We start from the raw sequence: 14,791 nt of genomic DNA, 5'->3' as shown, positions 1-14,791 counted from the left end.
ATTCAATACTATTGTGGTAAAACAACGTGTTAAACATGTTATGTTATACAAATATATATGAGTATACAGTATTACTGCATATATACTGTACAATTCTTTCGACACTAATTTCTTTTTCATATGTGAAATTGCCAGTCATTACATTGATAAACTGCTATAGTTTTATGCATGTCAGAAATGCAAATTTTTCAATTTCAAATAATTTGACATTTCACTTATATTGAATATGGCCATATGGAGACTTTGTTGTCATTATTATTATTATTATTGTTGTTGTTGAGAGGCATACACACAAACAGTCCATGCACACTCTCCCTCTCTTTCTTTCTCTCTCCCTCTCTTTCTCCTCATCTGATTGCTGTAGGCAGGAATTCCCCAGGGGACCAGAAAGCAGCAGTGAGGATTTGCATTATTGAACACCGACTGTCAGCTGGAGAGCTTGAAAATGCCGTTTTAGAGAAATATGCAGGAGCGCTCTTATAAATAACCCATGTGCCCAGTGCGTGTGCTGTGAAGAACAATGTGTACAACTCAGTGTTAATGTGTACAAGTGTGTGTGTGTGTGTGTGTGTGTGTGTGTGCGCGCGTGCACGTGTGTGTGTGTGTGTGTGTGTGTGTGTGAGCCCCCCGGAATGAACAGACGCCATCCCAACCTCGGGGCAACTGGATGGCATTGGCTCCCACACAGGCACACACTGACACACATAGCACTTTGTGTAGGTGCAGGCAGAAACATGCATACAAACTCTGCCTCAAAGAAATGAAAAAAGACATCAAGATGCCATTTTAGAATGGGTCGAGGGGTGTGCTAGGGCTGGGTGTGTTAGGTGTCAGGGATAGTGGCATGGACGAGTAAGGTGGTGTGTCTGTATGTGTGTGTGCATGTATGTGTGTGTGTGAGAGGGATTGTGCCGCAATACAAGAAAAAACTGCAAATGGGTCAGGTCTCAGCTGGCCTCTCCCTGACTGTGAGACAAGAGTGCTGAACCAGGCAGAGAGGGGACAGTAATGAGCACACACACACACACACACACACACACACACACACACACACACACACACACACGCATGCATGTAAATGTGAACAAAAAGGACACATTCACACTCAAAGCAGAAAACAGTCGCTCATGGCCAGTGGCCGTTGAGAGGAGTGGTCCTGCATACAGAGGAGAGGTCCTGCATGCTCGTACGCTCTGTGACCCAAGAGCTGGAGCAGCACGTGTGCAGACCGGCGAGCACTCCTGCGGAACCCGTAAACTGGGATGGGCTCAGCCCTCTCCTCTCTCTCTCGCTACTACTGAGCGCATAACCACAAGCGCAGCTTCTAGCACCTTCGCCATCGCCAATAATTAATGACCTTTGAAAACACAATTGGAAAGCTTGCAGAGTAGGGGCAGAAAGCTGGGCACTCTCAGCAAATGGACAGAATATTCAGCACACGTGGTGCTCAAAGCACGTTCAGCTAATGTTAAATGCAGCAAATCAAAGCCATACCTCTCCGACCAGCATTTTTTTATAGCACTCTGTGACCCCCCTGCCCCTTCCAGAGCAACCTCTCCTCCTTTCAATGATCCTTGCCAGAGGAACAATTTTACATGTCCATATGAATATTTCAGACAACTCTGCTGAGTGGAGCACTGGTGTTTGGGTGCAGCAGCACTGAGAATAATCATCTTCCACATGCATACAGGAAACTGCTGTGGTGGGGGGGAGTGTCTAAGGATGGAAGTCATAGATTCTGGTCTAAAGCAAAAGAGGAAAACCAAAACAGGCAGGGGGCTGGGACTTACCACATGCAGGATCTTGTTTTCCGTCTCGTACACGGTGCAATCCTGCAATAGAAAACAGGCTGTTTAGAGAAACAGGATGATATGACAGTGATAGAGATGAGCTTAGTCCTTGATTGCTGGTGTCCTCCACTTTTTGGAAAGGGCATACCCCACCCCCATAAGTCCATGCTATTTTACGTTGTGCTACATTGCCTGGTACTGTTTCATCATTTATGCATGGTAACACCAACTGAATATTGTTACGGGTTTATTGCAGTCAGAAAACTTGGGAATGTACTTATAGACATGCCATGACAAAGCCTGCTGGGAACAAAGTCAACAAGACCTTTAGGCCTCAAGGTTATGTGGATGGTAATGGTGCAATTCAACAGTGTGACTGCGTTACAGAGTGTGTCAGACACAAATTTCTATATTGAAATCCTGGTTAACATCCTGGATAAGAAATACAAAGTCGTAATAACATAATATGATCTTCAGGCCTGTTTAACGCTTCAGGGTGTACTCCTAAGACACCTAAGGTATTTCTATGAGCGCATATAAAACTAGGACCATTGGTGCTTCTTAAACATTGTCCTCAAGGTTCAATTTTAACATTTGCTGTTGCTTTCCAGAAAACTAATTTCTAACTCCAATTCAGCATACATCTTAAATAATTGTGAGGTAACCAAACTCAGAGAATAGCCTTTGGTTTGTTGACAGACAGGAAACGACCTCTACAGAAGAAAGATTTGTCAGGTCTGTGGTAGATAAATAAGGCATTGAGGTGTCCCAAGCTGCAATGCTACAGGTCCTTTCTGCCTTCCCCCCAATGCATGCTGGGAACATGCCCATGCTGATGCCTACTGAGAGGACCCCACGCTATCTCTGCTGGAGCTGCCTCAGAGAGGGCAGATCCTCCTGCTGTGTCCCGTGATGCACCACGACAGTGGTGCCAATACGTGCTCCCTGGAGCATACTCCGACACATCCAAGAGAAGAACCTTCTCACTGCCTGCTGCCATTTGGAGCCTTAGTCACCATGCCTCACCCCAATGTCTGCACAGCATGCTGTTTTCTGCTGCTATCTATAAGGAGCGTGCTTTTCCTCAAACGGAAAACTCAACCCATGGCTGTTGAGGAAAGTTACCCCGGCACAGATCAGCTGGCTTCCGAGTGTATATGAAGACAGCATGGATAAAACCTGCATCTGCCGTCTAGGCTGACAAAGCAAAGCACCCTTCAATTGTGTATGTCCACAACGGACCCATGTTTCACAGATAGCTGCTGTTCATAAAGAAACACTGGGGGCAAGTGAGGATGGTGGTGGAGCAAAAGACTGCTGCAGTAACTTACACTGCCAGTGAATCCCCTGCTGTTAGAAAGCTTGTGCATGTCAGTTACAGTTATCCTTAGAAGCAATGTGATGCAAGGTAAAGCAAGATAACATAGTGCTCACCCTCAGCCTTCTGCTGTTTGTATACAGCAGAATACACTGTATACGGTTTGTATACAGCCAAACACAGACATTCAAACGTACAACGAACAAGACTACCAACAACACAGACTGAAGGCAAGTAAATACATACCGTACTAAAATGTATACTTTCCCACTGTACCTACAATGCTGAGGACTGAAATCCAGCACTCTTGTTTATAAGGATATTTTCAAATTCAATTCTTGACATTTGAAACAGCATTACAGGTAGTAGTGGTTCCTGCATCCTCCTGTGGGGATGTATTTATGGCATAATGTTCCACAGTGAATGGAGGGGGGCTGGGGGGAGAAGAGGGGTGGGGGGGCATCTGTCACAAGCCTGTTGTAGAGCATCAAGCTTGAAACGCAGGGGACATGTCTGTGACCTTTTCAGACTCCGCAGGAGCTCGCAGTGTTGCAAGGGTTGGGGGGGGGGGGGGGGGGGGGGGACAGTGAGGCCCAGGTGGCCTGATGGTTGCGGAGCAAAATAGAGGACACAGGAGAGGTCATCAGAAGGGGGCGGCGGGCAGCAGCTCAAATGTGAAGGCGTGTGTGGGCACACATGACAACCCCCAACCCCCTCTGCCATGGTGGAAACAAACATTAGAGATTCATAGGAAAAAAAGTACAGAGACCAGGGAAAACAGTCATCTTACCGAGCCAACTGTAGGAAGAGGACTGTGCATTCTGCATAGTTTGCTTCAGCGGATGAGGAGCACTGTTCATATTTGCAGGATGCATGCATTGCCGTGCTTGTAAGGGTACTGAACGAGCCTGTCCATATTATTGGGGAGCAAGGGATTTGTTCCAGAGCTTGTTTTCATGTGTTGGTGGAAGAGGTGAAAAGTGACCTTCAGGATGGTATGTCACCAGCCAGAGGAGCGACCACACACCAGGTCTGTCGAAAATGGAGCTCCTCTCCCAGGGTTGACATATCCTCTGGTGGCCAATTGTGGCACCACCGAAAGGGGGCTGCTGTCCTGCCAGCCCCATCACTTTCTGCCTCAAACAGCTGGATTGGGATCAGCTTACCCAGCTCAAACCTCAGTCTCACCATTATGTAAAGAGTGCTAAAACTGCTCCAGGGTCAGTGCTTGGCAGCAGAACCTACCAAAACAGCCTTGGTTGGGCTGTGCTAGAAACAACAGAGGCAGTGACAGCCTTCCCTTTCATCTCTGCCTCCTTTGCCGCCATGCTGGAAACCGTGGCATCCTGCCAGCTGGCCGTCTCCAAGTACACTGACCCACAGTGGTCCAGCTATCTCCCCAGTACCAGACGTCCCTGTTTAGGAACACCTGGTGCTGTTGGAGAATGGGGGCAGGGTATCAGGTGACTGATCAGATGCCATGAGTAATCTTGAGTTCCCCCTGCTGAAACACACACCCCTATACTTAAATGCTCCTTAGAGGGCTCTGGGGAATGGGGGAAAAATGGACAGCCTGTCGCAGGGCTGAAGTGCCCTTCCTCAGCTGGTCAAAACAGGGCCTTAGAGGAGAGGCAAGGTGGGGGTAGACCTTGCCTCCCAGTACCTCCTCTTAGGCATGCCACAGGGAACATCAGGCCAGTGTGTCTTTGCTGGTGGATGAGTGAAGGACCATGAGTTGCCAGGTTTATAGAAACAGTCATTGATCCTCGTCTGCATACCCTGCCCAAAACATGAGATTAGCAGTCGCTACAGAGGGGCCACTTACCTGTTGCACTATGGTGGTTAACTCCAGGCACAGTTGAACAATGTTGTTTTTTAGCAGTGAGTACTCTGTCACGCTGACAAATGGGGACCTGGTGAGGTAAAACAAAGGGTCATTAGAGGCCCTGTGAGAGAAGAGAACAATCCGTTATCTCAGCCCGCTGCATGCACAGACTTATAAATAAGCAGGCAGCCACACACACCCCAACAGACAGACTGAAAGACAAACAGGCTGACAGACACACAGGTAAGCAGACAGAGAGACAGATAGATACGTGGATAGACAGACATGGTGACACACAGGCAGGTAGGCAGATAGACAGACAGGTAGACAGGCAAGCAGGCAGACAGCCTAGACAGACTGGCAGGTAGACAGGCAGACAGATTTCTCCGGTCAGACCTGTCCAGCCAGGCCAGCAGGTTCTTGGCCGCCCCGATGAGATCCACCACTGAGGTTAGGAAGTCATTGGGCAGGCGGCGTGAGGCCCGGCCGTCATAGTGCCCGCCCCGGCGCCGGCCCGTGATGAAGTTCTGCAAGTTCTTGGCAGAGGCGTTGAGCTTGTGGGAGAGTGTGCGCAGGTTCTCTGTCTCCAAGCCATAGTTCTGAAACAGAGATCACAGGAAGCCACTCTGTGATCTATTACAAAATAGAACCATTAGTCATCTTTCAGGCATATATTACAAACATATTTTATATAATAATGCAATATATGCATGTAACTGCATGAATAAAAGAGGCAAAATTATATAAACAATGCATATATTATGAGGGGTATGTTCATCTCTGTTATTATATGTATTCCTTGTATGACTTCTGGATTGCTGTTTCATAAGCAGGCCTTGGCAGCCACAGTGAGTTTGTTCAGTCCCCCTCTTTCTTATGTGACTCAGTCTACTTACTATAACACCTTAATAGACAAAGATACCAATATTAAGCATAGAGACACAGGTAAAATCAGTACCATTGTGGTGCATCATCTGTGCTGCTAGGCAACCTGATAGATTAGCTCACTTACTTGTATACACATATCTAAAGCACATTCTCATTGCTACCTGTGTGGACTTGCACTCTGTGTACTGCTTGTGCTGGGTCTGATTAGGACTGTTTGTTCTTTGGCTGGTTGATGCTCAGTCAGGACTGTTTGTCCTGTTGATGGAGAGGGCCAGCGCGGACACCCATGAGAAGACGAACAAAATGATGAGGAACACGGAAAAAACTGCAGGGCGGCAAGGCACCTCCTAGAGTCAATGTGCAACATAGAAAAGAGCACAGTCTGCATCTACCAGTCTGCTAGAACGCACAGCAAGGGTTGTGGTCGTGTGATGGTGCTCAAATTGGGGTCCACAGCCTGTAAGAGGCGCACAGACCAGGGGGCGAGTGTTGGCGCCTAATTCAAAGCACTGAATGCCACTCTCTGAGGAACAGTCAAGCAAACGACACCTGAAGAAGAAGAAACCTGGTTTCTTGGGGTCGGGGAGTCTTTGATGACTCCCCCCAGTTGAGGTACAACTGCCCCCATTGGAACAGTTATAGGACCTGAGGTCAGGGTGCAAAGGTGAGTGTATCCAACTGCCCTTCTACAGAGATACAGGTAAGCAGACCTTGGTGCAGAAAGGCACAACCAGGCAGCGGCAGTCACCCACTGACGCCACTGCCCTGACCAAAACGCGCCAGGCTCCGCATGTACTGCAGCAACCAGGGGCCCAGGCTGTCCCTCATAGCGAGGCCCAAATCTGATAACATATCAGGATGCTGAATGTAATAATATTTAAGTTGGAGTCAGGGGAGTGGAGGCGGGAAATGGGGGGAAGGACTAAGTCTAAGGACTAAGTTCTTCCCATACACACACTCCCTCTTCTCCCCTCACTCACAGTCAGTGTGTGTGTGTGTGTGTGTGTGTGTGTGTGTGCGCGTGCGTGTGTGAGTGTCTGTGTGCGCGGGAGCAGGCGAGCTGTTTACATGTGCCCAAGTGTGTATCTGTGTGACTAATTAATATTAATTCTTCGCCCTGTGAAGCAGATTGATGCCCTCGAGCCTCCGTCGACTCCGTCCCTCGCCTGTTTAACCGGTTTCCATAGTAACCGTGGGCTGTGCCTCACTTAATTGCACCCAGTCTGATGTTTCCATCGTTCCCTCATCATTTATTGATTTTTTTTTTCTTTCCACTTCATTCAAAATATGAAAGCAAAGCTGTGCCTGCAGGCTGTGCTCTGGCCCTCATCTGTCAATGTCTGCTGATTGCATCACCGCACAGGGAGACTCAGGTCTACCCGCTGAAATTCCTTTATCCTTTATTACAGTAGTTCCGCTGTTCTCAAGGTACATTAGATAGCAGTGTCATCGATGAACAAACATACTGTACACCAAGCAGCACTGTAACAGGGCCTCACATTACATTATTGTCATTTAGCGGACGCTGTTATCCAGAGCGAATCATATATGTTACATTCTTTTACATGCTACCCATTTATACAGCTAGATATTTACTGAGGCAATTGTGGGTTAAGGACCTAGGCCAAGAGTACAGTAGCAGCACCCCAATGGGAAATCGAAACGGCAACCATTTTGGGCAACCCATTCTCCTTACCACTATGATACACTGCCGCTCACAACTATGCAAAGTGCATTACTCACACATAATGTGTGTTCATGCCAAATTCAGACAAACTGAAAATAAATGAGTTGTCCTTCTCGTTTCAATTTGGCATGCATGAATGAGTGTGTCCATCAACCATGATTACAGGGTCAGTGAGGTAGGGAGAGTTCGATGACTGTCTGTGGTCGCAAGCTGTCCACTAGAGGGAGTCTGTGCAAAAATGACGTTTTTCAAGGGTCTCTAATGTCATATTCTTCCCTTTTGACAGAGTCAATCTGAATATGTGAGTAAACAGTGGAATCTACGCATTAATCCTTATGCACATACTATGGAGATGAGGCCCCCTTTGTCAGTGTGGGGCAGCAGTGTAGCATAAAGGGTTGCTGGTTTGATACCTCGCTACGGCACTTCTGCTGTACCCTTGGGCGAGGTACTCAACCCAGAATTGGCAGAATGTAGAAATGGATTACATGTAAAATCTGCAACCTGTGGAAGTCAGATAAGAGCGTCTGCTAAATGACAATAATGCAAATGTAACTTGGAAGAGCAATGCTACCAGGCAGGGAGACTCATTGGCTGACTCTTCTCTCTAACACAACTATGGTGTAGTCAAATAACGGCAGATCATAGCCACATTACCCGTGCCCAATGTGTAGCATGTTGGGTGATTCGCAATGGCACCTCAGGTGGTTAGGCAGCAACAACAGTCCTATGCCCACCTTCAGTAAGCCTAGCTGCAACTAGTCAATAAACGCATACCAGGGGAATGGGCCTGTGGGCACCAAACATTGGGAGAGAAATTGTGTCTGCATCCCGTAGTCCAAAAATAAATTAAATTAATTTCCATAACAGGTGCACAACATGAATTTTGAAGAGGTCCGCATTTCCCTTGTGATAATCTCATTTATCACAGCAACACACATTTTGTTCCTAAAAACACATCTGCACCCTTTCAACGCAAGCATAAAGCGGCTGTTGTATCGCCGTGTGATCTGTGGCCTCTGCCTTCTCAATGGTGGAGTGATGTCCTTCCGTAGAGAGAGGGGGCAGCTGCCTGAGCTGCCACGTGTGAGGCTCCTCCCCCCCGCTTCCCCCCCCAACACCCCCTGCCCCACTTCCTCTCCCCCTACAGCTGGCCCCAGCGCAGTCATCAGTCATGTCAGCCTCCCCTCTGGAGTGACGCAATGCCTGCGCTCTTGAGCGCTCGCCGCCGATCGATGGTTAAGAGGGAGAGACCAGCTAGTGGGATGGAAGGGCCTCCCTCTCCCGACCGCTGACCTCTCTCCCGATCCGAAATGTCTGAGAGGAGCTCTCCTTCTGGCCTGCCCTGCAGAGACACACTGGGGCGTGGCTGTCCCGTCTGATCTTTTCACCCCGGCTCGCTAAACCTCATCTGATCGACTCACGCTTCCACAGCTCACAGTAATGCTGGAAGATGACCCTTACTCAATAGAACACTGAGAACACCTGGACCCAGATCAAGAATTAGTACAAATTACATATTCTCTTTTTCGCAAATGGTTGGATAGAGAAAGGACTGTAATCTTCTATGACCAGAGTTAAGCACTCTTGAACTAAACAGGCTCACTGGAGTGAGCCATGGAAGTCAGAACGAACTGAGCAAGTCTCCTCCAGGGAGCCTGTTAATATGTGGTTAGTGTAGTCCCGCCTCCGCCTTAGGCAGACCCCTCCTGTTCCCACGGCATTACCTCACCTAGTGACTCAAGCACCTCCCGTGCATTAGCTCCACCCCTCACACAAACAGGCCATTCCCCTTGCATTTTTCCTGCCTCTAATTTACGCTGGCTTTTTCCTGTACATTAGTCTGCCAACTTGAACTCCACATTAAAAATTCTGATATCCACCTGACACTGTCAATATCAAGATAACTCTTTAAACCACTGGGCTAGACAGCAGCCAATTTATATTGGTTTGCATGTGGAAGGTGAAGTACAGTGAACACTACGATAAAGAAAATATAGTTTTACCACTGTGGGAGCCAAAAAGGGAAAATACATGGTGTTTGTCGACCGTAGGAATTGTGTGTCAATCTTCATAAATAAATAATCTAACAAACCTTAATCTGTTCTTGCTGGTGACACAAAAGGTTTATTGTCACATCTTAAAAGTATATTGAGATTCAATAATATTTAATTCATTCCAGCAGTTCTTTGTATGTGACTTGAATTATTAATCAGTTTAAAAATAGACTGCTCTGTCGACTCCTTTACTTATTTCTTTTGAAAAGTTGAAAGCTGCACACTTATTCAACCCTGGGGGGATGTGTGTGTGTGCATTTGTGTGCGTGTGTGTGTGTGTGTGTGTGTGTGTGTTTGTGTGTGTGTGTGTGAAGCATCACAGAGCTGAGCCTGTAACCTAAAGGCTGCTGGTTTGATGCCCAGGTGTAGAGCTACAGTAAATGTCCAGTAAAAGCTCTATAAATGAATAATAGATACATATATATAGAAGTCCAAAGATGAGAGGGTCTTCTAAGCAATGAATAATGTGTTGTGTGTGTGTGTGTGTGTGTAATGACAGCGTAAAAGTATAAATATAAGTTACACAAGTACTATGAGCCCGTATAAAGATTATTACACTGGACCAATTTCACCGTGTGAATAGAATATATGTCAGTGATATGTACACTGAATCATTGAGCCACATACTAAGAGGAAGAACCTAGCCACTGTCTAAAGCACAACGTGAGAGAGAAACAACAGCCAGTGAATCAGTTCAGGTACTCTTTGCCAGTTTCCATGTCTGCATGCTGGTGTGTGTTTTGCTGTGTGTACGTGACCGTTAGCTTGTTTACTCTACCCCTCACTGATCCGTGGCAGTGCCGAGACGAACAGGCGCAAACCCCTGGGAGAGCCAGCACCTGCCGAAATGTCACACCGCATTTTATCAGTGCTTCTCCTGGAACCGATCCCCTGTGTGGCTGCAGCCCCTCTCCTGCTGACAAGGAGAGGGCGGGACCCACCTTCCCTTTGTGATCGCCTAGCAGCGCTCTTCCCTGTCCCGGACGTGTCCTGCTGTGTCATGAGCACAGGGAAGTGCCCCTCTGTTTATCGGTGGGTTTAATTCATTGTTTCCCCTCAACAATGAATGAGAGCCGTCATGCTAACAATTACGGCTTGCCAGTGCAGCCCCTCTAATAATGGACACATTATATAGGGAGTACAATAGGATGGACACAGCAAATGGGTCCATGTAACTAAGCACAGAAATATCAAAGCTGGGCCAAAGTGGAGAAGAGAATAAGAGAAACAATCCTGCAAAAGGTGAAGAGGTGGAAAGAGAGACGCACTGATGAAGGAGAGATGTTCACTGAAGAATGCAGAGAGGCGAGATGGGAAAACCAAAAAAGGAGGGAACGCAGAGGAACCGATCAACGGAGAGACGTAGAGCAAGGGAGGGAGGTTTGGAGGAAGAGAGAGCGCGTGTGTGAGAGAGATAGCAGGGTCGGCCGAGAAGCACTCTCTGTCGAGTGGTGTGCGATACCAGGTCGGCTTCTCCTTGGAGCGAAAACTAAAAATACGAGCACGCATTTAAATGTCACACATTATGCCAGATGCCTTGTAAATGTGTAAATGGGGAGAGTCAATTCCATCTGGCAATTTCTTCCCCGGAACTGGGGTTTGTTTGTTAATACCTTCTGCTGTGAAATTTACGTATAGCAGTCAGCATGTGTGGCATGCAGCCAATCTGAATCAGGGTGAGGAGACTGACGTCGTACAAAAAATGCACATGCACACGTGGTGTGTGCAAACATACGCGCGTATGGTCTGTCTTAACAACTTGACTGGTCTAGAAACATCAGAAAGCTGCTGCTACAAGGTGATAGACTAGGATGGTTCCTGTCTGAAGAGCTGTGAGATACAGTTTTTCATCTGGTCTTTGCTTTCCAGTTTTCAGCTAATTTATGTGATTACATAGTCCCATTCAAATCTATACTGATAAGGCTTCAGGAAAATTCTTCCACATGTTAATCTATACTAATTTGAGGCGTAAGCCTATAGTATGTCTATTTTTATCTTATACATTTCTTACTGCAAGAATTCAGCTGTTTTATCAAATCTTATTCATGTATTTAGCAGACAATTTCATCCATAGTGATTTAACATGGCATGGCAGATTAAACAGATGTCACAGGAGCAGTGACGACAACTACAATAGCGGATACCAAATAGCCATTATTTAGGTAGGAAATGATAGTTAGTTACACCTCTGCCTACTAACCAGCGCACATAGCAGGTCCACTGCCTCCAGGATGAGCTCCTGATGGCCGATGCGGGTGACGCCCAGCTCCTCCAGCTCCTGGTGGGTGATGTGCAGGAGCTGCTCCCCATTGATCTTCTCCCTCTCAAAGTTCTTGATGTACTGCTGGAGGCAGTCATCCAGGCCTGCGGGGACGAGCGAGCACAGGGAACAGCTCAGTCAACCGTCAGATTCAGGCACTACAAGTACGGGGAAAGTAGTAATGAATGAGTCAGACTTTACCAGACTTTCTCAGCATTTACTGGCCAAGCATGCTTTTACACATGCAAGGAATTTGACTCTGGTTCCAGTGTCTTTTGCAGTGCTTTCATACAATGTCAAAGTGACAACAACAAGTACCAAACGACAGTAGTGATACAACAAATGTGGTAGTGATACAACAAACACTGTAGCAATACAACAAAGTTTTGGATAAACCAGCAGAGCAGCTTAGAACGTCTGCGCTGCCTCTGCACCCCTACTACCCAGCCTCCCCATATCTGTGCTGACGACTGGGGGGAAGCTCGGCACCCGTTTCCCAGGCTTCTCATCAGCCCCATGGGCCTGGAGCCCTCACGCTCCTCCAGTACCCCCCACCCCCCCACCCCCTCCCTCAGGGTAATGTTGAGCCGCGGCGCTCAGTCACCAGATGGTCGGCTCTGCTCTCTGTTTCAGTCTTATCCTTTCCTCTGCAAACAGTGACAGATTCCTATGCCAGATGCAGTTATTGGCTCAAGTCTTATGAGTCCCGTAGCTCCTTAATGCATTCATTACGACCCGCCTCATCAGACTGCCATGAGAATCTTAGCAAGAGATCTCACTGAACTCCCGGTCTCCCACAAAGCACTCCAGAGAGCCGGGGAGGTCGGAGGAGTTTGGTACAGCTGAGTGACTTTTCAGGCTGATGAAGAATGGGGAGCTAATCTCGGACTCAACCACAAACTGGGTGTCAAATGAACACACAGCACACATTCAGGTTCCGCTCCAAGTTCCCCCCACTGCCCCAATCTCCAAAAACTCATGAAGTCTTTGCCTCGCCCCTAACTGAGAATTATATTCTTCTATAGATTAGTTCCTCAGTAAATGAGTATGTCATGTCAACATTCACATTACTACAGTTGAGAGCAGTAAGCTACACACTCTAAGTGAACAGCAAGGTTACTGTCATGGACTATGATATTACGTTTCTTCTCTCATTTAAGACTTATTTATTGAGTTGACCGTGCTCATTCTAGATGCAAGGGGAATTCAAATGCATTTCAATATATCTCCCTTGAACTCATCTGGCATCTCTGTTCGGTTCTTCTCTGCAGAGAGTCCACCTGCCTGACCAGACCAGCAGGAACAGGAAATGCTTAAATGTCAGTCTGACACAGGTTGACATATTGTCCCTGTGGCTATTCAATATCTCTCAGATATCTGTGAAGAGACTATGAAGACTACAAAGTCGAACACAGATGACATGAATACATTTATGACATGAATAAACACTGAGGACACCAAATATACATATATTCAAGAACGTATATTACACACATAAAATTGTCGATTTTTAATATTATGTTACTACTTTCTTACCACATTGGGACAAACTAGTACGACAGGTGAAATAGCCCATCTCAGGCCCACTCAGGACTCACCTCTCCATAACAGGCAACACAACACTGCAGCAACCCCAACCCCCCGCTCTCCTGTAATAACTGTTAAACCAGCAAGTGCCTGCCAAAACCCCCTGTGTAGCAATAACCATGTGTCTTTGCAGGAGGAGGGGACGGGCCAGCGAGGAAATCGATATTGCCACCGTGTTAAGTTCCGCAGACCGCCAGTTTGCTGTGTCTGTGCCTGCGGAGCGGAGCCTTAAGCCACTGGACATAACTGTGCAGCATGTCAAATGAGAACACACGCTCTGGTGTGGTTCCCGGTCCTTTTCCAGGAATCCGTTCTCAGGCATAGACAATGCGGAGGCATCAGGGAGGACACGTACGTCACCGCTGCTGTCAACCATGTACAGAGTTGGAATAAAAAGAAAAAGCTAGAAAGCCACTGTACCTGAAGCTGGTTGACTTGGAGGAGTGTGGGATATTGAGTGGGATATTCTCTTATACATCTCTATGTGTCAAGCTAAAGTGTGATTTATTACTAGCACAGTTCAATATGGTTACCTTCTCTTTTCTCACACTCTATTCTTTCAAGACATTAAACACACACTCAAGCACACAAAAAAATGAAGCAAACATATAAATACACAGAGGCGTGCACATGCATTGACATACATGCATGCATGCACATGCACACATAGCTGCAGTAAAACTCCACAAGCTCACTTGCTGTCCACAGGACTATATTGGGTTTGAGATCTATTGGGTTGGTTTTGTACGTACACAGAGTATGAAACACTCTGCTGAAAAGAAGTCCTGAATTATTCAGGCACTAAGTGCTGTGGAGTTGCACAGAGAAATGGCTTATATAAAGCAATAAGAGAAACAGTAAAGCTTTGAAAACACATAATACAGGGTATTCTACCAAACCCTGGTACACGTCACAAACTCAAATGGAGTAAAATTACAGCAAGACTGAAGAAAGATATGATTTGTCTCAGTGCCTCTTTCGGCAGACAAATCACCAATCAAGCTCTATGTGTTGGATGTAGAGATGCCATAGAAAAGTATACCCTTTTTTTAAACAGACACAAGCATATCTTTTCGATAAACACATGGAGAAACCTACCCTTCCTTTAAACAGAAAAAGGATTCTATTCTTTCTTTACACAGCCTGAGGAACCTACCTTTTCAATAAACAGACTGAGAAACCTACCTTCTCAATACATAGAGAAACATACCTTTTCATTCAACAAAGAGTTTGAACTTCAGTGGTGTCAGAGGCAAATAGACTGAAGGAATGGACAGTTTGGTCAATTGAGACTGATGAAAGATGTCACATATGTCAATGATACATCAGGGAGGTTGATTACATTATGCAATTACAATTATATTATAAAGTGCACTGTA

The 14,791-nt window shown here is 46.6% G+C and overlaps 1 protein-coding gene across 2 annotated transcripts in view; it reads right to left on the bottom strand.

Annotated features, from left to right (window-relative positions):
• The window catches only part of si:ch211-26b3.4 (connector enhancer of kinase suppressor of ras 2), an 87,976-nt gene that overhangs the window by 51,716 nt on the left and 21,469 nt on the right, over window positions 1-14,791 (bottom strand). For both annotated transcript variants that reach the window (XM_036523726.1, XM_036523727.1), the window contains exons 2-5: window positions 11,766-11,929; window positions 5,330-5,532; window positions 4,934-5,021; window positions 1,791-1,832 (exon numbers count right to left, since the gene is read on the bottom strand). In XM_036523726.1, the coding sequence (XP_036379619.1) occupies window positions 1,791-1,832; window positions 4,934-5,021; window positions 5,330-5,532; window positions 11,766-11,929 (497 nt within the window). The remainder of the gene's footprint in view (window positions 1-1,790; window positions 1,833-4,933; window positions 5,022-5,329; window positions 5,533-11,765; window positions 11,930-14,791) is intronic.

The sequence above is a fragment of the Megalops cyprinoides genome, chromosome 3 (genome assembly GCF_013368585.1).
Source record: "Megalops cyprinoides isolate fMegCyp1 chromosome 3, fMegCyp1.pri, whole genome shotgun sequence".
Taxonomy (NCBI): Eukaryota; Metazoa; Chordata; class Actinopteri; order Elopiformes; family Megalopidae; genus Megalops; species Megalops cyprinoides.
This window is presented reverse-complemented; position numbering and strand designations above follow the sequence as displayed.